Source organism: Molothrus aeneus, chromosome 14 (assembly GCF_037042795.1).
Source record: "Molothrus aeneus isolate 106 chromosome 14, BPBGC_Maene_1.0, whole genome shotgun sequence".
Lineage (NCBI taxonomy): Eukaryota > Metazoa > Chordata > Aves > Passeriformes > Icteridae > Molothrus > Molothrus aeneus.
Window position 1 is genome coordinate 15,652,146 of NC_089659.1, and position 26,719 is coordinate 15,678,864.

The 26,719-nt window shown below is 46.6% G+C and overlaps 1 protein-coding gene and 1 long non-coding RNA gene across 2 annotated transcripts; one reads left to right on the top strand and one right to left on the bottom strand.

Annotated features, from left to right (window-relative positions):
* The first annotated feature begins 907 nt into the window (after positions 1-907).
* On the top strand, positions 908-8,244 carry LOC136562739 (uncharacterized). Its single transcript, XR_010784552.1, has 3 exons — positions 908-1,984; positions 2,080-2,151; positions 3,402-8,244. It is a non-coding gene; the product is annotated as an uncharacterized lncRNA (long non-coding RNA).
* On the bottom strand, positions 2,656-19,969 carry POF1B (POF1B actin binding protein). Its single transcript, XM_066559733.1, has 15 exons — positions 19,625-19,969; positions 14,559-14,597; positions 14,075-14,176; positions 12,388-12,552; positions 11,314-11,444; positions 10,382-10,409; positions 9,488-9,562; positions 7,252-7,344; positions 6,486-6,599; positions 6,178-6,330; positions 5,966-6,076; positions 5,222-5,350; positions 4,873-4,946; positions 4,669-4,783; positions 2,656-3,630 (listed from the first exon to the last, which is right to left on the bottom strand). Exons 1-15 carry the CDS (start codon positions 19,967-19,969, stop codon positions 3,625-3,627), a joined length of 1,680 nt encoding a protein of 559 aa, XP_066415830.1. The 3' UTR covers positions 2,656-3,624.
* Between the last annotated feature and the right edge of the window lie 6,750 nt (positions 19,970-26,719).

The window sequence follows — 26,719 nt, forward strand, 5'->3', positions numbered from 1 at the left end:
TACTGCAGGTGTATTTATCAGACTGTTGAGGAGAGAACATTGGGTTTGATTTAACCCTTTGGGCTCACAGGTAATGTATTTGTGTTTGTTTTGCTTATTTCTAAAATAATTATCAAATCTGATACTGACATTCCTTTGAAATATTTTTTTCCTTTAAGAGAACAAAAAACTTCTGCCATATTTGGGGAAAAACCAGGTAGGTTTTTGTCTTTTTATCTGTGTAATAACAGCTTGCAGAATGAAATGCTAAAAATGCTGCTATCCTAAATTCCCTCTCTTTTTAGAATACTTGAATTGCACCATCAGTAACAGATTAAAAAGCTGAAGAAGAACATGTGCTATTAAATGAACCCTTCACTGAGGATTTCCAACGGGCTTTGAGCCACTGAACTCGTAGGTTTTGCACAAAGAGCAGAAGTTAAGCAGACACAAATTAATTCATCTGGGTTTTGTTGCTGCTTTTCCTTGCGTGCCCAGCAGTCAGAAGGGAAAAAATCTTTGTGATTTAAGGCTGTGGATTTCTGGCAATGTCACTGCTTTGTTCCTGAATGTTATGTTGAATACATGGACTGAAGGAGTTTCTTCACCTGAAGATGACCCCTGACTCTGCCCATGGCTGTGCTGGCTCATTTTTCCACCCTACAGATGGACCAAATAATCAGGTAATTAATTGTTCTGTATCAAAGCAGGAGGTAGATTGCTGTTCTTGACATAAGTGGTGTTTTAAATCTTCTGAAATGGAAGGATAAAATGGCACCTGAGTCCTCAGCAGTTTGAGGGACAGTTCCCAAATCCTTCTCAATGCCCTCTCCCAGTAAATATTTGAGAGCTGTGACAGGTCAGGGGTGCTTGAGCAAGCAGAGCCTCCCAGAGATGTGCAGGGCTTGGCTTGCTCTGAAGTGTCAGATCTGTTTGGTGCAGCTTTTATTGGGCTGACAGGTGCAGTTACAAGTGATTCACATCCTGATCATCAGCTGTGTTTTTCTTTCCTCAGGTTTCAACTGCCCACAATTAAAGGCAATAAATGAGAGAGAAAACGAGGAAGAGCTGCAGCAGAACTCTGGAGGTAAAGGTGAGGAACTGGGTGTGGACTGGTGGCTGCTGGAGTTGTCAGGGACTTCCCAGCCAGGGCTGTCTGGCTTTTATTTTACAGCTGAGGCAGAGAAACTTCAATACTGCAGAAAGGTCAGTCAAAACAAAGAAGACAGTTTTCTCCTTTTCAGTGCAAAACAAGTGCAACTTTACCTGCATTCTGGCAGATAAAGATGGGGCAGAATGTATATTGTTGTAATTATATAAAGTAAATAGTGTACAGCCACACTTCTTTCTAATTTGTTCCTAGAAAAAATGTACAAGTCTTGGTGAAGCTGCTTAAAATTGAGGTGGGAAATGAGCTAAAGTAAAATGTTTCTAACCAGGATTTAGAGAGCTGAGTAAATGAGAAAATGTTTTTCTGTAAACTTCAGCAGAAACCACATGAGGTAAATCAGGTCCAGTTCCACAGCAAAGAGGGAACAGCTGAGCCCACAGTAACAGGTACAGGTACTTCATAGTAAAAAATACTAAATTTGCTTTTTTAAATACATATGGTTTGAAAACAAAACCAGCCTATAAATAAATTGCCATATGCTTTATCTACTAGTCTAATTCATCTTTTTGATAATTGCTTTGTGTTTTTTGCTGTGAGTACAAAGTGTTACAGTCTCTTCTCTGTAGCATTTACAGGAGGAGCTGTCCTTGTCCTCAGGACAGAGAGCTGGCTGGCCTGAGCAGCAACCTGGGCTTTTTGTAAGCAGGCTGCAGCTTTCCTGGCTGCCCCAGGATGGTGTTTCCACTGGGATGGATCAGCTGGATTTGAAAAGAGCATTTGCCTGATGGTGGCCTTTGCCATGGAGTTGTCTCACCAGTCCCAGCAGCTCCTGCTCTGAGCCCTGTCCCTCCTTAAGGAGTTCCTGTGCTGTGCCATGGAGTGGAGGAAACACAGGTTGGTGGCACTGAGGGGCTGCTCAGGAAATCCATGGCTGGGATGAGCAGTCAGGAACTGTGGCCATGAATGACTCCCATTTCTGCTCTTTGTAGCCTGCTCTGAGCTGTGGGAACCCCTGGCCCTGGTGGGAGCTCAAGGAGCAGCTGCACCAGAGCCCTGCACAGGTAACTGATGGCATTGAACAGCCATGGTGCTTTAGTCCTTTTTGTGCTTCAGATCACCAAAGGTGAAAAGTCTTTTGCTGACAGTGTAACTAAAATTATTTATTGCACTGACACTCCCATGGCAGGAGCATGTTAGGTCTGAGTGTTGCTGGACCTTTTATTCACTGCTCTGCAGAAAAAGGGGTTGCTTTAGAATCTGTTTTAGAATAATTACTGCATGCAGAGGGGCAAGGCACTCCACCTTCAAATGAGGGTATTTAACTAATTAAAGCCAGGCTGGTGAAACTGCAGGCCCATCTCAGCCTGGACACACTCAAAGAGCAGCAGCAGAACAGGTTTTACTCGTGGCTCTAAAGAGCATCAGGTCAGCTGGACATGCAGCAGCACCTGAGAGCCCCAGTCCTTCACTTGGAAAGGTTCATGGAGAGGAACAAGACACCAGCTACAGCCCTCCCTCCAGCTGTACACAAGGTGTTTCCAGGACAGACAGACAGTGATCCAGAGAGTTAGACTTGGGTTTATTTCATGGTTACAGGTAGCCTCCAGCATTCTTTCCCCATTAAACATTGCCTAGGGTCTATAGTATCTGGGAACAGAAATACATGGCTGCAGCAGGAAAGCAAAGCAAGAACCCCCACAATAAAAAAGCACCTTTGGATTGCAGCATTGCAAACTTTCCCTGTGAGTCTCTGTGCTGTGTTGCTCAGACAACTACTGAATCATGAACACCAAATCAGTTTGAAAGAATTTCTGTGGTCCTTGAAAGAGTGGAAATTGTAAATGGCAGGTTGGTCTGATAAGGAAATTTAGTCCATGAGTTATTTTCACACAAAGTTCTTCTATATAAAAATATACCAAGTTCTTGAAAATTTGAAGCACAGCAAGTAAATACAGCTGGTTTAGGGCTGAAGATACATCACCTCTGAGGTCAGAAACATTCTCTAAAATGAGCCTTGGCCCAGCCCTTCACTGAACTGGGTCCTGCTGGCATTTGCCAGGTCAGAAGCTGGGTTTGATGGCAGTTTTGTCCTTTGGGTCCGAGCTTCCCAGACAGAGGCAGGTGTAAGGAGAGGAGCAGTTCCCAGTGAGGTATTTCTGAAGTTCCCGTGCAGGCCGTGACTCTGCTCTGAAAGCAGCTGTGGCAGGGGTGGGGCTGCCATCGGGGTCATTCCCACTCAGCATGAAGAGACAGAACATGGCTACAAGGACCAAGAGGAAAAGGTTTCAGGTGTCTTCCTTTTGTCTCCTAGACTGCCTGAGGACTGGCTGAAGAACGGGAGCTAGTCAAGAACAGCTGAAGTCCACACAGGGAGAGCATCCCACTCCTCCAAGGGAAAAGTGAGTCCTTAATGTTTTCCCAGCCTTCCTCACTATCAGACTGAACCTTTTCTTGGATGCAGAAGAGCAGAAAGTAAAGCAGTTTTAGTGGTTTGTGAACTCCTTGGAGCAGCTCTGAGGGCTCAGAGGTTTCTCTCATTCCTAAAAGAAACAAGCAGCTTGTTAGAAGAAATACACAAACCTGTTTCTGTTATGAAACAAACTATCTCCCATAAAGCATCTCATTTAATTACCTACTTGTTTTCTCTTGTACAGCATCCAAGGGGATCCGTGAGCCCTTCCTCTGTACCAAACACTTTATTTTTTCATTTCTCTATTGCTGTTTCATTGCTTGACATTTCACTAGGTTGCAATGCACCTGGGTGAGGTTTAGGGATCAGTAATAAAACTCTGCTCTTTGCCAGTGCCCTGAGCCTTTTGCTTTTTAAATCCTGCTGCAGGCAAGGTCCCCTTGAGGGACATGCCAGGTGTGTTACCTGCATCTGCTCAGGCTGTCACAGAACTGTCCCCTGGCTGTGTCCCCCCATGCTTGTATCCAGGTGCTGCTGTGACCTTGTCCCTGCAGCCACCAGCACCCCTGTTTGGCCACCCTGCCATTTCTCCAGCCTTTACCTTGCAGCCAGACTTGGCACCACAAGCCCTGCCTGTAATAGAAATAGTTTCTGCAGCCCTGTTTTCTATTTTTACTCTGAATCACTCCTTGAAATGTCACCACTCTTCTGCATTCCTGGGTTTGTCACTGCCCTGGCTCAGGGTGAGTTTCAGGGATGTGGTGCTTTGTGTGTTTTAGTAATGGCTTGGAGTCATTATCGCTTCTAATGCAGAGGAGCACATTCCTCCCAAATCCCTGCTCGCTGAGAGTACAGCAGGACACAGTCCCTGCCCACCTGCCCGGTACAGCAACGCCCCGGGGCCGCTGTTAGAGCAGCGCTGATGCTTTTGTTCAGGGTAATTACGTGCCAGAGAAAACAACAAAAGGTTTTATTTGTACCACACCCACCAATTAGTGCCGGCTCCAAAGGCCAGGAGAGTTCCCTGGCTGCAGTCAGTCACTCTGCTTTTTGCAGTTAAATTACCACGAGGGCATCGCTGAGCTCTCAGTTTGGGTAATACTTGCTTTGAAGTTAAATTGAACACTTAGGGATTGCAGAGGGAACAGTCCATTTCCAGGTAACTTACATGTTTCCAGATCTCTCCAGTCCTCTCAATTACAATCGTTTGTGATTTATTGACAGGTGATGTGACCTTGTAGTCATCAGACAGGAGACCCAGAATAGGATACTGATTCCTGTACCTGTAGAGAGTTGAACAGGTTGTTTAACAGAGCCTAAACAAAGGAAAGCCCAAAGGATGCCTTTTTAAAAAAGGTGAATAACACGTTACTTTTTAGTGATGATGGCTGTCACCCCAGGGGACTGACTGCCTGATAACTTCTCATGCTTCAGTCTGAAGAGCTCCTGACAAAACCAAAAGCAAACACTGATGTGAAGTCCTATTTTTTGAAGTATCAGTTCACTAAAGCCACACAAAATATTTGCAGAAATTTGTCTCAACAGTCTGAAAATCTGCCATTCCAGAAGGCTGGCAGAGGAACAGCATTGAGGTAGAACAAATCCTAACCCCCTTTCCCGAGCCAGGAGAGGACAAGGGACTTCCTGGTTAGGTTCCACCTACACAGTACCATGGAGGCTTAAACACAAAAACCCTTAGAGAAGAACTTGTATTATTTTACCTCTTGCTGTTGTTTAATAAAAGCCTCTTTGTCCTCCAGCAGCGATGTCAGTTCGTGCAGCCTCATTTGCAAGTCGCTGTTGCTCCCCTCTCTCCTGGTTATGTCCTGCTGGAACTGGCACAGCTGGGACTGCAGAACAAGGCAGCAGCTCTCAGGTGTGGGGGGCTCTGGGCAGGGCCCCTCAGCACCCACCCAGGGCTCTGGGGGTGGCATTTCACTGACACCATCAACAGTGAGACCCGGGGATTTTCAGGTCAGGAAGTTGAACCACACAGTAAATTCAGAAAGTGCTAACTGGACTGAATTCTACCCAGTATTAATTTAATGGTTTTACAATTCTCAAGCTAAACTAACACTGAACAAGTTGAATTGGCTTCCAACGCTGGAGACTTTTACCACTGATTTCCATGAGAGACATTTCCTGCATAGAGCAGTGACTGGGATTTGTTTTTGTTTCCTATTAAGCATATTTTGACTAATTTCCTATGTTATCAGGACACACAAAATATCCCTTTAGGACAGCCCACTAACCAGGTTGATCCCTAATTTCTTCATGTAAACAACAGTTAGGTTTTTTTAAAAGCACAGTTTTATGTTCTACTATAAAGGTTTTAAACCATCAGCAGTGTCTATGAGTAAAGTAACTGCACAGCCAAAAAACACCCAAAAAGTGCCTGTGGAAGATCCCTGCTGCTCCAAGTGCTGGAGCAGCTGTCCCTGCACACAGCCAGCAGAGCCCCTCACCCTGAGGCTGCGGATCTCCCTGTCCTTGTCCTCCCTGAGGTTGTTGATCATCTCCACGTAGCGGCTGGACAGCTCGTCCGTCGTGGTCTGCAGGGTCGGGCTGGAGCAGCTCTGCACAAAGAACCCAGTTTTATTTTACAAAGAGAGTTTTCATCATTCCTTTTCTTACACTGATCCCTCTGAGTCTGGCACCCAGCCAGGTGAGCCCTCACCTGCAGCTTGAGGCTCTGGATCTCCTGCTCCAGGGCCCTCTTGCTGTACTCCAGCTCCTTCAGCTGGCAGTCCTTGTCGCCCTCGCTGAGCCGCAGGGACAGGAGCTGCTCCTCCAGCGAGCGGCATTTGGCAGTGCTGTCCCTGAGCCCTTGCTGCAGAGCACAGGGGGAATGAGCACCTGGAGTTCCTCAGGGGAGGAACAGCATCACACACACAGCAGGCAGCAGTTACTCAGAGCACCCAGAAGTCTGCAAATTGCCCCCATTTTGGCTGCCTGCAATGACACTGGAAATGTTTCTTGATTTACCTGCTGCTGACGATTGTTCTCCCTCAGAGAAGCCAGCATTGTTTCATATTCTTTCACTTGGGAATCCTTAAAAGCCAAATCCTTCTTCAGCAACACATTGTCAGTTTCCAGCTTCTGCAGGACAAAAGTCAGAAGTTTACAGTCGAAAGCTGCAATTTTTCAGTAAACCCTTTCCATAAAGTGCAACACAGTCATTAATAATTCTCAGTTTTAGAACTGAGAATGCTCAACTGTCTTGAAAGTTTGGGGTTTAGGTACATAGCACACACTGTAGTGCCTGTGGCTTTGTGCTGGTTGATGAGCACTGGGATCCTAGACACTGCCCTTCCAGTCTGCCCCAGAAACAATTTAAGTAGAAGCCAACAAAAACCCCCAAACAAACAAAAACCACCCCAAAACTAAGCCCACTGCACCCAACTCCTTGTTCTGTGTTCAAATTCAAACTCTTCTCCTTCAACGTTTCCAGGACAATGCTGTGACATTCCCAGCAGTGCCAAGCACTTGGGCTGGTGTGGGAAACATTGCTGCTTCCCCAACAGGAATTGTCTGCTGCCTGCATCCACAGCCACAGGGCCTGGGGAGCTGCCAAAGCCACCCCTGTCCATCCAGCCCAGAGTACCTGGGGAGCTGCCAAAGCCACCCGTGTCCATCCAGCCCCCTGAGGTACTGAGAGAGCAGCCACTGCCACCAGCACAGGCACAGCCTGGAGCGCCAGCCCTGGGCTCCTGCTGCCAGCTGGATGAGCTGGATGAGGAGCAGGACTCACCCCCAGGTCATCCTGCAGATGGCAGAGCTCCTCCCGCAGGTTCTTGAAGGTGGAAAGCACAAGTCTCAGGGATTTGTCCGATGTCGCTCTCATCTGGGAGGGAAGAAATGAAAAGGATAATTGGGATTAATTAGGCAGCTTTGTTTACAATATGCCTGACAAGAGATAGAACAGAAACTGCTTTACAGCTGACAGTAACTTCTGAAACCATTGCACATCCTTTGAAGTGCCCACAGTTTCTACAGGAAACATTTTCCTTGCTCTTTGTTCTGCAAATGCCAGCGTTCAATTTCTGCCTTGTAACACAGGACAACGTTGTTAAAATGGAAGGAACAACAGGGTAAGGAACTGCCTTTGTACACCAATAAAGGGAAAAATAAATATTGTTATAAATATTATAAATAAATGTTTTAAATTGATAACATTTATAAATGTTATAAATAAATATTGTGTTAATATTGTACAATTATTATTTGAGCTTTAAAAGCTTTGTGCTCACACTGATTTTTAAAAATTACTGCCCTGCCTGAAAAGGCACAGAGGAATGAGTCATGTTTGAGATCTGGCAAAGCTTTGGGCTCAAGGATGAGGGAATTTAATTAACATTTTAAAAAATTTAAATTAAAAAGGCTCATACAGCCAACTCCTCCCTTTAAAAGGAAAAAGATCCCAAAGATGAAAGGAGTCACCTGGATGAAAGAGAAAACCATAAGTGACCACAGCCCAACACTGTTCTCCTTTGGAATGTTAATTTTAATGCCTTTAATAGCTGTGTATTGATTCAGGTGAAAATATAAATTGTTACATTTCATGATACATTTATAATATTCAAAAGAAGAAAAATAGACTTTGAAAGGACACACAAAACAACTCCTCAAGTTGTAATGCCTCTGGAAGGGCTGAATATTCTGTGCAAAAGCTGTGGTTTCTTCCTGGCCAGACAAAAGTGAAACCCTCCTGTGTGTTTTGTCATTAAAGTGGAATTTCACTTTTGCCTTATGGTTCTGTTGGTTTTATTGTGCAATACACTATAGAGTAGTTTAAAAGAAGGAATTGAATCAAATGGTGAAATTTAGACTATAAAATATAAGTAAAACCCCACTCACCAACTGCTTAGTGCTAGAGCTTGCTAAATCCCAGAGGTGCCTTGTGCTTCTCCAGTGGAGTTCTCTGTGTCCTTAGAGGAGCCTCTGGGCATCCCCAGCTCGGGATCCTGGGCTGTGCAAACCCTTCCCTCCCTGCTCTGTCCTGGTGGCCAAGGAGTCTGAGAGCACCCTGGGTGGATCCTGACAACACCTGGTTCCCCAAAAGCCATTCTGGCTGCATTTTATAATCACAGCTGTGAGGATGTAAAACCAGCTGGACACAGTCACAACAGGAAATGCCTGTTCCAGCTTTTCACCTGGAGCTGAACCAGCCTCCCAGGACAGTGTGCCAGTGTGAGGCCATGGAATGCCCTCATGCTGGCTGGAATGTCCATGGGGTTGATGTCCCTCTTCCTTGTAAGGGAAGCACAGAATAATTCCAGTTGGAAGGGATGGGGAGGTCAGAGCAGGGCAGCTGTGAACTCAGACCAGGCTGCTCCTTCTCAACCTCGTTTCAATGGATTTTTTTTTTTACCAGGAAGTGATTCCAAGGTGCAGCTCCCTGGTAGGATCACCCTTCCCCTTCCTGAGGGAGCCCAGATCAGGACACTCCTGCTGAGGCTGCCCTGGATCCTGCTCTGACACACTTGCCTGGCAAAGGCAGCTCTGGGTGCTGAGCTGTGCTTTTGGCAGCCAGCAGCAAACAGAACCATTCCTGTTGTGGTTCAGGTGTAAAGGGTTTTGTCCTCCTGGGCTGGTTCTTCAGCTGCCTCCCTGCTCCATGCCCAGCCATGGGGTTGGGCTGGGAGCAGGTGGGATCCAGGCTCTGCTGCTGGGCTTTTAGCACCTCCTGTTTGTGTTTGGCTTTTAAAGCCTTCATACACAACACAGAAAGATGAAAGGTCCCTGTTCTCCTGTCAGTGGTCAAAAGCCAAGAGAGTTTCAGTGAAACTGCAGGAAAGCCCCAGGAGAGCTGTTTAAAATACACAAGTGGGTCCATGTGACAGTTCCTTTAAAGCCACCATTCCACACCCCCACTCCAGAAACAATGGGATGAGGGAATACAGAGTGAAGGCTGTTATGTACCAAGGCCATCCTGTGTGTGAGCCAGCTCCTACCCCCAGCTCCTACAGGCTGCCAAGCTCCCATACCTGCAGGAGATAACGAATCTGCTGCTTTGTTGCCTCAGACAGTCCTTTGGGAATTAATTCTTCAATATCTTCAGTCTAAGCAAAGAAGGGAGGAAAGGGGAGACATCTTGATTAAGAATTTTGCCTGGTAGATTAGTAATGTGGTTTCTTCATTAATTACACAGCTCTGCTATGAAAAACATCTTTAGTACGAGGCAAATAAGAACAAAAATAGATCAAAGTCTATCCAGAAAACTTCCAAAGTCTTTTATATGTGGGGCATGTACAAAGTGAGATAAAGTGATACATGAAGCATATATTCAAATGCTTAAATTCAACATTTAAAAGCAGTATTCAAACCAATCCTCTCTCAGGAATTAACAGCTGATGCTACAACAGCTCCCAGCAGTTTATGGTGGGGCAAAACCTCTGAATGGGCTGCCAATAAACCCCAGATGACCACCAGGAGATGCTGCCAGGATTCAGTGGCATTTGCTTCCTGCAGGTGAACCCTGGACAGGGATTTCTGCCCCATTCACACTGAATGCCTTCAAAGGTGCAGCACCTGCTGCTCAGCAGCAGTTTCACTGGCCAGGGAGTGAAAGAGCCTTTGCAAAAAACACATTGTAAAAACACAGGTACCTGTACAAGTTTCATTTTCCAGTGAAACCATTAGTGGAGCAGCAGGAGACTTCCAAAATTTGACTCTCATACTGGAATAATGCAAATTCTTGAAGTTTCTTTTCAGTATTATCACATTTGCAAATACTTGCCTGGCAGTGGTTTTCAGGCTCTGAATGTTTTTACCAAGCAGGAAGCATTAACTAACCAAGATCAGCCTCCTTCATTTCAGCTGCTTTGGCTTTGTTTGCTTGAGCCCTCCCCCAGTGGTGGCAGGGACAGCCTGGGCCTTACCTGGCACGTGAATTCGATGTCGTGGTTCCTGTAAAACACAAAAAGCTGCTTGAGAACTTTCAGGATTCAGGCCCATATTCACCACTAAAAGATTATCTGGACAATACAGAGCAAGGAAGGGTCTTTCTCAGCTGAAGAGTCATTACCTTCCCCCTGTGGAGGAATTCCTGGAGTCCTACAGCAGCACAGCAAACACAGGCTGACTATCCCCAGTCCTTTGGGCAGTTATCCCAATTATGGGCAGTAAATCCAATTACTCCCTTAATTGCCTGGGTAATGGTTTGCCCATAACTCTGCTGCAATTCCCTGCCCTGCTCCAAGGGTTGACTCAGGGTTTCTGTGATGGTTAAGTTCCTTTTTCCTCCTGCTACAGGACCACTTTTCTTATTCAGTGACCTTGGAAGGCACTAGACAAGATTGGGAGTGAGGGGGAAGAATGAGGATGATGGGAGGGAAGGGGGCAAGGTTGTGCAGGGCACTGCCTGCTGTGACTCTCATTTCTTGCCAGACATGGTCTGCAGGGCTCTGCAGAAAATGTGCTTTATGTTCATTTGGATGTAGAGACTGAGCTTTGTGCCTGGTGATGGCTGGCCTTTAATCCATGACACAATGTCACAACAGGACCGAGGGAATTTGGACATTTGGGTTGTTCAGGACACAGCAATAGAATTGTGTCATGAAATATATGTCAGAGTGTGCTGGAAGTTCTTGTTTGCTCAGTGAAAAAACATGTATGGGAGACACAATTCTTAAGCATCACATTCAATAAATTTCCTTGGCTTACAGCATTTCTATGCCCTCGGTTACTTGCAAATCAGATGAATGTGTAAAACATCCAGCCAATTCCAGCTGTCAGGAAGAAACAAGGAGTACAACCAATTCACAAACACCTGGATGTCTGGGACACAGAATGACAGGGCCAGTGGCAGTACCTTGTCCCAATCTTCTCCACGTGCTGCAGCAGGCAGCTGTACAGGTCATTGCTCTTGCGGTGCAGCTCGGCCAGCAGCTCCCCAAAGAAGCGACAGTCCAGCTGCTCAGGGCTGTCCTGGGGGCAGCTCACCTGGCAGGAGACAGGCAGGGCATCAGGACAGCATGGATCCCTTCTTTGGGATAAAGCTGAACGTGAAAATGCTACAGGTAGGATTTGGCTGCTTTTAGCAATTTTCAATTAATTTACACTTTTCTTGGTAGTGAGTGTTCCATGTCTGCTGGTTTTCAGTAAACTGTACAGAGAGGAATGACTTCCTTTAGAACAACAAGAACCAGCAAAGTCCTGCTTCCACAGCTGTGTCCTCAGCCCAAGCTGAGTGTCCTGAGCCGGTTGATAGGAGTGTCCAGCTCTGGAAGGTTCTGCACAGGTCTGACATCAAGGTCCCCAGGGTGTTTGTCACCCAAACACCAACTGGGTGCACAGGAGGGACCTGCTGCACTCCCTCCCCAGCTGCACTAACAGGCTGCAGGTACACCAGGAAGCATTAGTGATTCCACTGAATTTGTGTCAACAACTTTTGCATCAAATTGAAATACATTTGAAGCCCTGGCTGATCAGCATAGGAGGAAAGGAACCCTGAGCTGATGTTTGCCAAGGTTCTAAAGCCAATGTGTGTTTCCTTCCAAAGCAGAGGCTGTGCATCCCTCAGTCTTTGTGTACAGACTGACAGGTGAAACCCGACTGAATTGATGGGTAAAGAAAAGCAAAACCAAACAGCCCCGTGAGACTGAGCCCAGCTCAACACCACAGGCTCATTTCAGTCAGTGCACACCTGAGCACAGGTCTGTGACAATGAGAAATACAACTCTCAAACAGCCCTTCCCCCCCAACAGCCCGTGAGAAAGCCTTGCACAGTCCCAGACAGACACACAGCCCCTGCTCAGTGACAAGGATGTGGTGCTGAGCCCCACACAAACCTCTGGAGGCTGCAGAGCCATGAAAGTGCTCACTCCCGGGGTTCTGTCCCTGCCTAAGAATGAACCACACCGAGAACGAACCACGGAGCCCTCACCAGCTCGGGGGGGGCCGTGCTCCTCCTCACGGGGTGTCCCCGGCACTCGTCACTCCCCGGGCCCGGGCACAGCTCGCAGGGACCGCCCGTCTGTGTCTGCTGGCACTGCTGCAGCACCGGGGGCGGCGGGCACGGCTCCGGCGGGCACACCGGGAACTGCCGCTCCTGCGGGAAAGGACCTGTCAGTGCTGGGCACCCTGCCGGGCTGGGAAATGCCCCTGCTGGCACAGAAAGGGTTAATGCTGGGCACTGCAGGGGTGGGAAATGCCTCTGCTGGCACAGAAAGGGTTAATGCTGGGCACCCTGCCGGGCTGGGAAATGCCCCTGCTGGCACAGAAAGGGTTAATGCTGGGCACTGCAGGGGTGGGAAATGCCCCGGCTGGCACAGAAAGGGTTAATGCTGGGCACTGCAGGGGTGGGAAATGCCCCTGTTGGCACAGAAAGGGTTAATGCAGGTACCCTGCATGGTGGGAAATGCCCCGGCTGGGGCAGAAAGGGTTAATGCTGGTACCCTGCATGGTGGGAAATGCCCCGGCTGGGGCAGAAAGGGTTAATGCTGGTACCCTGCATGGTGGGAAGTGCCCCAGCTGGGGCAGAAAGGCCCTGTCAGTGCCGGGCACTGCAGGGGTGGGACATCAGCCTCAGCAGCGAATGAAATGTGCCTGTGACTGGCAGTGCTGGTGGTGGCTTCGGATGTTTTAATAATCCAAATTGAATCACTTTTATTCCTAACTGAATGCGAGTTTGGCTCACACTTTCATACTTCAGGGCTGTAATTCACCAATTCTCCTTCCAATTTTAGTAGCTGCCAGTGAGAAGCACAGGCAAAAAACCTTTCCCAAGGTGGATGTCCCACTACACATGAAAATTTCCTTTAGAACTATGCTCCTGATTTTACCTAAATCTAAACACAGGCCAGGTAACAAAAACCAGAAGTAAAACTATGGTTTCCAGGCCTAAAGTCCAGAATTTTTTATTCTTTTCTTTGCACATCATCTGCAGAAAGAAAGAAGCTGTTATTCGTAATTACGTGGTTTTTTTCCTTTTCCACTTCAGAGACCAGTGGAAATATCACAGAATTTAGCTGTCTAAAATCCAGAGAGGCATGAAAAGTTTCATTTTAAAAAAGTAAAAAAAAAACCTCAGGTAAATCACTCGGAGATATGTTAAATTTCCATTTTTTTTCCTGTTGGAAATGTTTCAGAGCAATAAAATGGAGCAATATTTTTGCTCTTGACAAAATACCAATTGTGAGATGAAATTTCAGACAGATTTGCCAAATATATTTTTTCAAGAGTCAGTAAAATAAAAAAATTGTGGTTTTGATTTTTTTTTCTAAAAATGTATCTTGGTTGTTCCATTATGAAGCTATTCCAAAAAACTAATTCATAGCCCCTATTCAGATATAGACTGACAATATTAGAGATACAACAGCAGTTTTCAGTGTTAATTAATAATAAATTCTTAGGAAAAACATGGCAAACATTCCACTTTCTGCTCTCCTTAAATACTGCTTCATTTACTTTGAGAATGTATCCTAGATCACAACAAGGCAGTTCTCAGGTTGGCAGCTACTCCTAACAAAAATAAGAAAAAAACCCCAGAGCCAACCCAACCCAGAAACATCAATTTCCTGCTACCAACTCAATTTTCTTCTGCAAACAGATAATATAAACACCCAACTTACTTGGAGGGGATTTAATAGCTCATATTTTCTTATTGTTTTTTCATAGATGACATTATTTCCAGGAGAGAAACTGGCCCCTCTAAGAAAAGGGGATAATGGCTCCTGTAAAACACATAAATAAAAACATCCATCAATCTTGTCAAACAGCAAACTCAGGATTAGTGTAATTTTGACTAAAATAGAAAATTTAGAGATATGTGAGATGTCCTTTAGGATGTGAACATGTGAGTGTGTGTCCATTTGGAAGCAAAGTGGCTGTGCTTGCATAGGGACTGTGTGAAATAAATACGGTAGAAACAATTAGTAATTAATCAATATTAATAAAGACTGAATGCTGAGAGGTGGGAGCCTGAGTGGCCATTCTGCAGTGTTTTCAACCCCTCCTAATTCCACCTCTCACCCTCAGAGGTGTGAGCTGTGTGCTCTCAGAGTGTTCATCATGCCCCACGGAGGAGCTGAGGGACGCCCAGCCCAGTTTCCCTACCTGCTCCGGGTTCTCGATAATGATCCTGCGGATGGTGCCCTGCAAGGGAGGAAAAAAGGTTCAGGATTACTGCAGCCCAACCTCCAACTCCTCTTCTGGCAGAGGAATCTGATTATGGACATTGGCTGTGAATACTTTGAGATCCACTGGCCACAATCACCCAGGGCCTTCCCACCCCAAAGGAATTGGTCCATGTGCAGCATGGCAAGACACAATCCATCACCGCATTTTAGGAGTTGGGTTTTTCTTTTTCTCAGTCCCCTCCTGGCAGGTCTGAGGGAATTAATCCATATTTTCTGTAAGTGCAGCAAAACAGGCTACTAATCAAAGCTGGATGAGCCTTCCTGGATTCTATGTCCCTGTTCCAGCCCACAACTTTTATTTTCGGTTTTTTCACGTTACACATCAAACTCAGCTGGTGTAGATGGAGATGCATCATGTGCTTTTTGTTCCACCAAGGCATGAAAATTTGGATTCTGCTTAAACTCAGAAGTGAACAGGTAGAGGAGCTACCCAAGAACCCCCTGGGTCACATCCAGTGCACACAACTCCACAGCAGCCACCTCTGGGAATGATGCCCACATGGAGCATCTGCAATGAAAAATGAGATGTGCCTCTTGAAATTACAAGAATCTGACCCTCACAACAGCTTTGTTTTCAAACAGATTTCTTCAGGTTTTGCCCCAGCACTGTCTAGAAGCAATTGCAGACACTGTCCCCCACCAGTTCTAAAAAATTACACATTGCTTCAACCCTTCACATCCAGGTCTTTACCCAAACAAGCAGAGTTGCCACTGAACCCAATCTAAGGGCTGGGCAATTTGTCAGTTTGCAGCATACTGTTTATCCTCCCTGACAGCACAGACCTCCAATTTTCATAATGAATCATTTCTTCCCCAAAGCCAGGGGGAAGTTTATGTTGCTGCAGCTCAGTCTCAGCCACATTCTCAGCCAGGTGAGAGCAGCTCTGAAGTAGGTCAGGTCTCCTATCAACTGTTGCATAAGTTTAGCAAGCCTGGAGCAGTTTTCCAAACCTCCCAAAAGTGAATCATAACAGCACCAGGAAAGAGAAACAAAAGTAGAAAAGAAACGGTTTTTTGCAGCAGTCAGAGTAATTAAGAAATTTCAAAATTAAAACTGCTGCAGAAACTTGGGGAGCTGCTCAGTACTGCTGCCACCCCATGTGCCAGCAGGACTCTGGGGACACAGCACAGAGGGGTGGGACATGCAGCCCAATCCTGCACCACCAACTCCTGCAGAACTGGAACTAAAAGGTGAAATACTCAGCACAGGAATGGCCACTGGTCCCTCCTTCAGGCGGGTCTCAGAGCAGGCACAGCCCGAGCCCGGTGTCCCTGAGAGCACACGGAGCTGTGACAGCAGAGAGCCCTGGGACAGCAGGAACTGCTCATCCCAGCACAGGGACAGCACATGGCCATTGGGTGACACTGAACAACAGCCTGCAATCTGCTCAAAGGCTGGACAAACGGGCCAGGGCTAACTCAAAGTCTAGAGAGGATAACACATCCAGGCTGTCTCAGAGGAATAAACCCACAGCACAGGAGTCTGCAGCATTTTAAGTTGAAACAGACCTTTATAATATTCTCATTGTATATGCAATATTATACAGAACCTAAGAATGTTTTGCCTGGATAAAATTATGCTTATTTTTGAGATACCCAAACTCTTTCATTTTCAAGGAGCTGCTTTACAAACAGGGATTTGCCTGCCCTTTCTCCCATTCCAGCCAAGCAGGCTGGACTGGCACAGGCTGGGAGGGGACCAAGAGGCAGAAATGCTGTGTCTGTGCCAGCCTGGATTGCCCACACACAGCTCAGGGCTCTGCACAAGGAGCTGCCACCTCCAAGACCTCTGGAGCTGTCCCCAGCAGTGGGAACATGGAAAGGGATCTTGGGCTGTTTCTGTTTTCCAGCATTCCCAAGGGGCACACTCTCCAAGCAATCAGAAGATGCAGTGTCTGGAGATGCAGCATTTTCTGTCTGGGAGAAGGAAGGGGAAGGTGGGATTCCAAAGGGAAAGCCCAGTGTTTTTGTGGGTTTAGAATTCCTGATAGCCTGAGCAGTCAGTCTGGGTCTGTTCTACAGAATCACAGAATGGTTTGGGTTGGAAGGGACTTTAAAGTCCTTTCCTGTTCCAACCCCCTGCCATGGGGCTTATAAAGAGAATTTTAAAAGGTAACACTAAAACTTGCATGAATATTTTTGCTAGTCTTTAAGATTTCTAAATAACATTTTTAAATTTTAGAATAAGCACTTGATACATTTATCCTTAGTGTGCCAATTTTATGTAGAAGCAATCAAATGTCCCTTTTTTTTTTAAATTTCAACAGGTTACCCTTGGCTTCAGCCAACCCAGAGATGAAAATGAGAATTTAATTTATGTCAAAGGCCTTTATCCACAATACATTGTCTTGCTAATGACAAGCAATCCAGTCATCTGCTCATAATTTATGAGTTCCAGTTGGCAGGTGAAATGGGGAAATGGCAGGCTGACTTGGAGGCTGTTACCCCACAGACCAGCCCTAAAGCTGGTTAATATTCCACCATTTTCATGGGAGCCCTTTGCACGTCACAGAACTGAGCCCAGCCACACAAACACCTGACTCCCAAAATTTCTCACATAGACAGAGAACCTCTACAAAACCTGTAAGGGTTTTGCCCTCTGCAAACATTTTATATGTGCCACTTCATTAATTATCTTTTCATGACCATGGAGAAGGGATTCATACACATAAACCACGCTGGAAGGGAATTTATTCCAAACACTTCTCATTTAGATCAAGCAGAGCAAAATTTGCTGTGAATTACTCCAAGGACAAAACAAACCAGGAAAGTAAAAAAACCCTGAATCCTGAATGACAAAAAGTACCAGCACATGTGCTCTGTGCACACAGCAATTTCAAATTCTCCCTCTCCCCAGCTTATTAGAAGTGTACATAAACACAGGAGCACACCCAGCCACATGACTGAAGACTAGCACTGTGTCAACAGGGATGTACATGTCTGTTATTGTTAACCCACACAAGCTCTGCAGAAGCAAATGAAATATTGCTCAAAGCCAGCCCTTTGCTTTAGCAGCAGCACAGAGCTGAAACTGCAGCTCTGGGCTGCCCCAACCCCAAATCCTCCTGCACACCAAACACAGATGGGAGTTTGCTATCAGTCCATTATTCACTTTACATGGCCCCACACAATGGGCTCAAAGGGCAACTGATCCACTCCTGGGGAATGTCCTGCACCCCTCCCAGGGCTTCTCTGAGGCAACTCCCATTCAGCACCAAGTGTGCCACTTCTGCCTCCTCCCAGCTGACTTCCCTGTTTGTTACTGTTTTCTGCCTTAATAACTTCCTAATAATCTGTATTAGGCGCCTTCCTTCTCCACCACTGAAACTGCAACCCACACAAAGCCTGACTGAGCTACACCCTCTTGGCTTTAAAGTCTCGTCCAGCAAAACACTTCAGCAAGAAATTAGTTTTCATCAGCAGGACATAATGGATTCGGTGACTATGACAGATGTTGAAAATTAAACATCCTCCATAGAGCAGCAACAGCATTTGAGTCTGTAATCCTTGTTCACGTTCTTATCTAGGCTGAGGAAGCTTGGGACTGCAATGTTTATGCCAATGAATATTTAATTAATTAACTGCAATTCAGACTATCATCCAGCCTAGCTGAGCAGATCACTTATCTGGGAGGTGAGAGACCTGTGTTTACACTCCTGCCCTACATCTTGCAAAAGAGGATTAACAACCTGGATGCAGAGGGAATGGCTCTGCCATTACCACCTCCTACAAAGCCCTTATGATCACAGACTCGTTCAGGCTGGAAAAACTCACCAAGATCATCGAGTCCAATCATTCCCCAGCACGGCCCAGGCCACCACTCGACCACGTCCTCAAGTGCCACAGACACACTTTTGAACACTTCCAGGGATGGTGAGTCCACCAATTCCCTGGGCAGTGTGTTCCAATGCTTAATCATCCTTTCCATGAAGATTTTTTTTCCTAATATCCAACCTGAACCTCTGCTAGCACAACTTGAGGCTGTTTCCTCTTGTCCTTCTATTATCACAGCTGCTCGCTCACTTGCCATGATTTACATAAACCACCCTGGAGAGGAAAACAGCCCTCAAACTATGCAAATACTGCTTTTAAAGGAATGCAGATCTTGTATTGGTCTTAATCCAGACTTTCTGACAGGTAAATATAACACAGGAAAGAAAATTCAGTAAGAGTTAATCTTGAACAAATGTACATTGCCATTTGAGTACAGCAGAGCAATCCTAGAGATGTTAATGGCATTCTGCTGTATGAGGAAAAAATGGGTTGTGAATAAATTTTGATCTCCTTTCTGGTTTTGCAGTCAAATCTTTTCTAAAGCTATAGGTTTCTAGTTTCAATACACCTTTTGCATGTGTTAAAATGACATTCAATTCCACCGATACTTTCAAGCCATGCCTAGGATACACACACAACAAACCTGCTGAACTGCACTGCGAGGGCTTTCCAAGCCCGACTCCAACACCTCAGTGGCGGACCTTACTAAGCACCATCGATTCAGAGAGAACTAATAACCACACCGGCTTCCAGTTCTATTTACATGAGCAGCCCCAAGTCGGCAGAGCGGCGCGGTGACATCCCGGCGTGGGACTGGAGCAGCGCCTGCGGGGCCGGGCTGGGCCAGAACCGGCCAAAGCTGCGTTAAAGGGTGCGAAAAGGTGACACCGCTCTGGGGCCGGTGCCAGGGACCGCATCCCTGCCCGGGGACAGCCCGGCCAGCCGGGGGACGGTGCCAGGAACGCATCCCTGCCCGGGGACAGCCTGGGCAGGGACGGCGGGGAGCGGCCACAGCGGCTTTCCCACAGGGGGAAACGCGCGGAGGGGCCGGGGCTGGACCCGTCCCACCCCGGGGGAGCCCGGCCCGACCCTCAGAGCCTCCGCCCCGCCGGAGCTCCCGGGGTCGGGCTCTGGCTTCGACGGCCCCTGATCCGGGCCGGGAGCAGCCCCCGAGGGGCCGAGGCCGGGGCCAGGCCGTGTCCGCCGTACCTGTGGCGGGTCGCAGCCGTGGCCGCAGTCCAGCGGCGAGGCGGCCCGGGAGGAGCAGGAGGTGCTGAGCCGGCGGCAGCCCGGCCCGTAGGTGCGCACCCGGTCGTAGGCCACGGCGCCGTCCTGCTGCGGGTGCGGAGCGGGGTCCAGGCAGGGCAGCGGCCGCGGCGGCTCCGGGCACGGCGGGGGCTCGGGGCAGGGCGGCGGCTCGGGGCAGGGCCGGCGGGCGGGCAGGGTGCTGTAGTGCTGCTGCTGCCGCCGGTAGTAGTGGTGCTGCTGCTGCTGCTGCTGGACGTGCGGGGGCAGCGCGGGCGGCTGCAGCTGCTGCTGCTGCACCCCGAACATCGCGGCGGGACTGCGGCCGTGGCGGCGGGGCCGCTCCGGCTTTACCTGCGCGGGCCGCGCCTTGGGCGGGCCGCACCTGCGGGCGGGGAGCCCCGGGCCGACCCCGCCCCGGCCCCGGCCCCGGCGCTGCCCGGAACGGGCTCCGCTCCCCGTACAGCACCGCAGCGAAACAGCGCCCAGCGCTGAGGAAAGCAAACCCCGCGCTGTTCACTAAAGCACTCTGGTGTTGGTCTCTTTGCAACGTGTGTAGGGAGTGTAAAGCCACAGTTACCTGCTGCTCAAATGAACTTAAATACTCTTTTCTCGGGAGGTTATGAACTTGGCACAGAGCCGTTCCCACCTGCAGGAGCCGCGGTGGCCTCGCAGGAGCTGTGCCTGGAGCAGCAGCTGCCAGGAAGGGAGCGCGTTCTGTGCCTGCATCCCTGCACCGCAGAGCAGGGGCTGCCTCAGTGACCGGCTGATCTGAGCATCCCTGGATGGTCTGGGTGGAAAGGGACCATCCAGTTCCATCCCCTGCTGTCGGCAGGGACACTTTCCACCATCCCAGGATGCTCCAAGCCCCGTCCAGCCTGGCCTTGGACACTTCTAGGGATGGAAAAGCCATAGCAGCTCTGGGCAACCTGTGGCTCTGGGCAATCAGCCTCAAAGGGAAAGATTTTCCCCAGTATCCCATCTAATCCCACCCTCTGCCAGTTGGAAGCCATTCCCCCTTGTCCTGTCATTCCCAGCTCTCATCTTTGTGTATGGAATACCTCACAGCTCTTATCTAGAAAGGATGGAGTTTGTTACTTATTCAAATCTCACTCTACAGAGAGGAATGTGGACTCAGTTTCTCAATCCAGCATATTTTGAGTTGGATTCCTCTGGCAGCGTCAGGCAAGCCCTAACTGAGAACATAATTTTGTTCTGCAAGGTCATGTAGCAATAACATAATTGTGGAATCTTGTGTAATGAATATTCTTCTTAATGATAAACCTGAAATTCTTAATTTTGTCAGTTTGTTTCCCCTACATGCCTACTGTGCTGTAAGACCACACAGTACAGTCAGTCACAAAGAATAAAAACTAATTTCCAAAGTGCCATGTTAGGGCAAAACACCTCTGAGGGGATGGAGTAATTCCTTCTGCCCTGTTCTACACTGGCCACTCACTGTAAACTCTGTCTATAAAATTAAAAAGTGTTCACCAAATCTGCTCAATAGGCTTTTGGCAAGGTAAGGATTTTAGGGTGAGTGCCTACAATGATCTGGTATTTTAAGGCACTGTGACATCTGGAGACATTCATCACATATAAAAATTTCCCTTTTCCTCCAGGCATTAAACCCAAATAGACAGCCTGTTTTACATAGGAGTGTCTATAAAAAGCATTTCAGGTAAATTCTATCCCACTGGTTACAAAGGAAGTAAATGCAAAGAAAATCTTGTCATAAAACCTCATTCTTGCTTCACCAGCCTGGAAGAGCTGTTAGTGTCTTCTCACAAACAATTTTAAAAAGAGCATTCCTTAGAAAGCAGTAAAACGTGATTACAACAACCTCTGTTTTACAGAGAGCATAAGAAAGTTTTTTGTGCTTCAGTAGGAAACTACAGAAACTGCAGTAATACTCCTTGGGGGAAAAAGGTGCTGTAATATAAAATGTGGAAACAGTGCTGGTTTGCCAGCTCAGGAGTGTTACCTGCATGCAGCACGTTGCCCTGCTTAATAAAGAAGTTTCTACCAGGGTCAGCAGAAAGCTGGCCCCAAGTCATCCTGTTGGAATGGAAATAGGAACAGCTTCCGGAAGGCTCTGCAGATGTGGTGAGGATTATTGGAGTCATAAATAACAACAGTGGGTAATGCATGCATGGTGATCTGTACCAGGTAATGAAAAGAGCCTCAAACAAAGCTTCTGCATTTTAATGTGACCAAAATTCCATGTACATCCAAACCCTGGGATGGTGCTGCACTGTGGCGTGCAGGGTGTACCTGCTGTGGAATTCTGGCTGTGGCAGCTGGGGCTACAAGGAACAAAACTGCTTTGATATAAAATAGAAAAATACTCCCTTGGGAATACCACGATCAGGAACAGTGTTTACAACATTTATACTTACATTATTTATGGGGTTGGGAAGCTTTCTGAAAGACTGAAGCACAGAGGGTTATGAAGCCTGGCAGTCAGCAGCACTCCATAAGCAACTTGATGAGCCAGATAAAAATCTGCTTTCAGCTGGAGGAAGGCTTTAGAGCTGGAAGTGAAGGCAGAACCAGCTGGTGAACAGAGGCTTTGTTTGTGTGATCCTCCCTTTGAAGGCAGAGCCATCCTGCACCTGAGGTGCCAGTCTGCAGAGAGAGCCCAGTGCCCCCACTCCACCCCAAATGCCCCAATCCACACAGCCCAGTGCCCCCACTCCACCCCAAATGCCCCAATCCACACAGCCCACTGCCCCCACTGCATCCCAAGTGCCCCAATCCACACAGCCCAGTGCCCCCACTGCATCCCAAATGCCCCAATCCACACAGCCCAGTGCCCCCACTCCACCCCAAATGCCCCAATCCACACAGCCCAGTGCCCCCACTGCACCCCAAATGCCCCAATCCACACAGCCCAGTGCCCCCACTGCATCCCAAATGCCCCAATCCACACAGCCCAGTGCCCTCACTCCACCCCAAATGCCCCAATCCACACAGCCCAGTGCCCTCACTGCATCCCAAATGCCCCAATCCACACAGCCCAGTGTCCCCACTTTGCTCCTGTTACCCTCAGGGTCAGGCTGTGCTGATGGTGGGGCAGCACCTGGTAGAGGGAATCAAGACAAGGTGTCCCTGTCCTCCTTCCAAAGGCTGGCACAGCCTGGCTGCAGGGCTCTGCTTTGGACCAGCTAAAGCACCAGGGATTGCCATAAAGATGAGGCATTTTCAGAGAAGAGAGCAGATGTCTAGGACTGGCTGTTCAAATCACAAGTACATCACTGGCTTCTGAAAGCTGAGCTCTGTTCTGGGTGTGTTTGTAGCAGAAATGACTCAGGAGGGTCAGAGCCCACTTGATGCAGGTCAGGCTTTGTGGCCATGCCTGGCACCAGCAGGTTCTGCTCTCTGGGGCCCAGGCTGGGGCAGAGGGGATTTAGAGGAGCAGCAGGAGGTGAATGGGGATGGGAAACAACAGATGAGCACTGAGAAAAGTCTGGCTGGGAGCACCTAAGGAGTGCTGGAGTGTTGGCTCTGCAGCACCTGCAGCCCCATCTGCCTCCTCTCCACGGCAATTTTGGGGCACAGAATGCTGAGAGCAAGGATGGCAGCTTGGCTTTGGTGCTGCCCGACCCTCTGCCCTTGTGGTTCGTGGCTCTGCAATGACAACAGGCCCTGCTTCCCACAGGAAGAAAGCAAAAAAGCACATGAGGTGAAACAGCTTGAGTTGTTCAGGACAGCACTCCAGCCCCACCACAGCAGCAGGGGGCTGCTCAGAGCCCATCATTCCCACTGTTCCCTGCAACAACATTGCTGTGTGCTCACCCACAATGACTTTTTATCTGCTGAATCATTTTATGTTGCATTTAGAAATGTGTTTTAACAAGGTGTCTTGTGATGCATAACTAGCAGGGTTGGATCTGAAATGCTTCTTGTGTGATTTTGGAATTATAATTCTCCTTTTACATTCAGTGGTAAGAAAATTCAGTGAGCAGAAGGGGTTGAACAGAGTTTAGGGTATGGTTTAAAGACTCATTTACCTTGCTGGCACTAGCTCATGATCAGACCATAAAGAGTGAAGGAAAGCTCTCTTATCCCATTAACATGTTCCTTATAATAAATGGTGATATCAGTTGTCGTTTATACACTTCAAAAATAAATGGAAATCCTTGGAATATGAAAAAAAATCTAGATTTTAAAATTGCATTTATTGATTAGTAGCTAGAATGTTTTATAATCTAAAACTGTTAAGGAGCATGCAAATACACTTCTACTTTTGCTGTGCCACCAGAGAGGAAAAATCATCTTTGTATTAGAGTATAACAGCAGTACATAAAGTACCAAAACAGAATAAATGACATTGTTTTATAAGAACACTGGGTTTGTGATGGCTCTCAGTATTTTCAACTACTCAAAAGATTGTATTTCATGGTATGAAATGAAACAATACAGTGCTGCACTTACCCTGAAGCAGAAGTCACTCCTTTGTTCTGATCATTTTCCTGTTTGAATTGTTGAGGTTATTTAACAGTCACTTACTTTGTTTCAGATAATTAATACTATGCAGGAGATGGGTGATCAAGCAAAAAAAACCAAAACCATTGAACAACTTTCCTGCTACCCATTAAAGACCTTTTTCACCATGCTAAGGAGTAAATACCTCAGCTGAATGAAACACTGCCAGTTATCATTTACCAAATATCAATTGCAAAAAAAACCCTTCAGAACATAACATTGCATGATAAATATAACAATTTAAGGCTTAGTAGAAAACAAAAAGAAGATGCTAAACTTTATCCTGACACTGCAAAAGTGCTGTGAGCCCCAGCAGTGAAGTCTGTGTTTGGCTGCCAGCTGAAATTTCCAGTTCAGGGGTGCTGGAAGGGAGCTGATAAAGGAAAGGCCCTGCAGACATGTGGAACACAGGGAGCAGCTGATCTGGGAGTTAAACACTGCTCAGCTCCATGCCAGGGAAAGATATTACATTCATTATGACCAAAGAGCAGGAAACCTGTTCAATTCCAAAGCAACAATTTGCATTTCCCTCTCCTGGACAGATTGCCTGAGGAACAGTGCTCCTTATTAGAGGAGATAAAGGAGCTGTGCTTGTGGCACACTAAAATAAGTGTTGGTACCTTGTGTTTTTGGGGAGAACAATGCAGGGATGTGGGGGTTTATCTTTGCTGCTACTTGTACATGACTAAAAATGTGTTTTAGAAACAGCTGGTCTGTCTTTAAAGAAAATCTGAAATCATTAAGCAAGTAGGAGAGAAAAGTGTCTAAAATATAAAACTATTAAAAGTGAGGGAGTAAGTTCTTAACATTCATAAATACAATCTGCTATAGATTTTAGAAACTGTTTTTCTATTTTCTACCCAGAAACATCTCAAGATGAAAGAATGCCTTAAGATATACTAATTTCTGATGCATCATCATTTCCATTATTCAACTGCTATGAAATTTCTATGGCTGAGGATGAAGGATGATGGGAATTTTAAATAACAAGTGTACTGAACAGTTCTTTGGTCAATGTGTATCACAGGAACAAAACGTCTGAATATCTGAGGAATCTGGGCATGGAAACTGGAATAGGGATATCTTAACCTGCTTCTACTTCTGGACCATTACTAACTACTAGATTTTAGCTACACACTACTACTGCTGCTGTTGTGGCAGCCAGAGGCTGGCTGAAATGCCTTGTCCCATGCTGGGACCGACAGAGCTTCTCTTCTACATCTTATTATTTGGCTATATATAGTAGATATTATAATATATATCTTTCTGTCATGAAATTAGGGTTTTTTTTCACAGTTTCTCTCTCTTGGTGTGACCTAAGTTTTGATAAATTCCTATAATTTATACCCAAAATGTCAATTTCCTGTGAGTACAGAGTTATGCTGTTTGTCTTAAAGCAACAGAGAAAAGTATCCAGGTTATGGTTGCATTTAGCAGACTTTTGGTTTTGCTGAGGTAAAACATTGTGCAGAATTTATTTTTGAAAAAAATTATTAATTATTCATTTTGAGCCTTTCCCACTTCTGAGAAAGCTTCCATTTCTGACCTGTCTATTACCAGGCAGGTAGAAAGCAAGAATTTTTTTTTCTATAAAAATGTATAAAATCTATAGTTGCTTCTCTGGGATTTCAGAACCAGAGCTCCTGACAATCCTCCCACATCTGTTTCATCAGCTGATTAAAATGCAGATCTCTGAGGAGGTAACACATTTTGGGATGCTGGGCGTTCCTCTACCCAACTCATTATTAAGAGAACAACTTTATGCACCATCAGCAACTTGGCAGTGTAAACATGAAACAGACCTTTAAATGGGACTTGGTGTTTTGTTTATGAGAACTTCCATTTTCTGGGAGGCTTTATGGCTTTTATCACCCATTTGAGCATAAAAGTTCTTGTTATCTTATAAAACCTTTTAGCACAAGAAAGAATTCAGATAGGAGTTCTATGTAAAGTGATGAATATCTGCTTTCCTGATTGTGTTGCATGATTTTTGGTGGTTTGGATTTTTTTTTTTTAAGCCCACAAGCCACCTGACAAGTTCTAACTTATGCTTCCAAAAGTGAGATCCTTGTGCTGATAGGGACAGCGTGTGCTGTTGCACTTAATTTTATAACTACTCTTTATTTGTGTTTCGAGTTGGAAAACAGTCAAAATCCAAACATTCCAGTCAAATGTGTATTTCGATTTTGTTTTTGATTTCACAATTAGAACAGTTGCAGTTTAAACCCACAACTGCTGGATTTTTTGAGGAAGGAATTTTTATTTTGACACAGCTCCACTGTCTAGTCTCTGACTTGCTTTACTCTGCCAGCACAGCAACTGTTTTGCCCCCAAACTAGAATAAAAGAATTAATTGTACCCCAGTAAAGCTGACCCTGTACAATGCTGCTGGCAAAACCAGTCACTGCCTGGAGCCAGCAAAATGCACCCAGTTTTAGGAAGCACAAAAGTTTTAGGAAGCAAGTTTTTTTCCTTCTGTATCTCACCCTGATTAACACCTCAGGAATCATGTTGGAGCACAGGGGGGTAACACACAGCTCAGCATTTTGGGGATTATTGCCACTGACTCAA

Coding starts and splice junctions, on each gene's coding strand:
- POF1B (XM_066559733.1), bottom strand. CDS start 19,969: ATGTTCGGGGTGCAGCAGCAGCAGCTGCAGCCGCCCGCGCTGCCCCCG. Junction 6,077..6,177: donor TCCAGAGCCTCAAGCTGCAG/GTGAGGGCTCAC, acceptor TTCTTTGTGCAG/AGCTGCTCCAGCCCGACCCT. Junction 4,784..4,872: donor ACAGCCATCATCACTAAAAA/GTAACGTGTTAT, acceptor AACTCTCTACAG/GTACAGGAATCAGTATCCTA.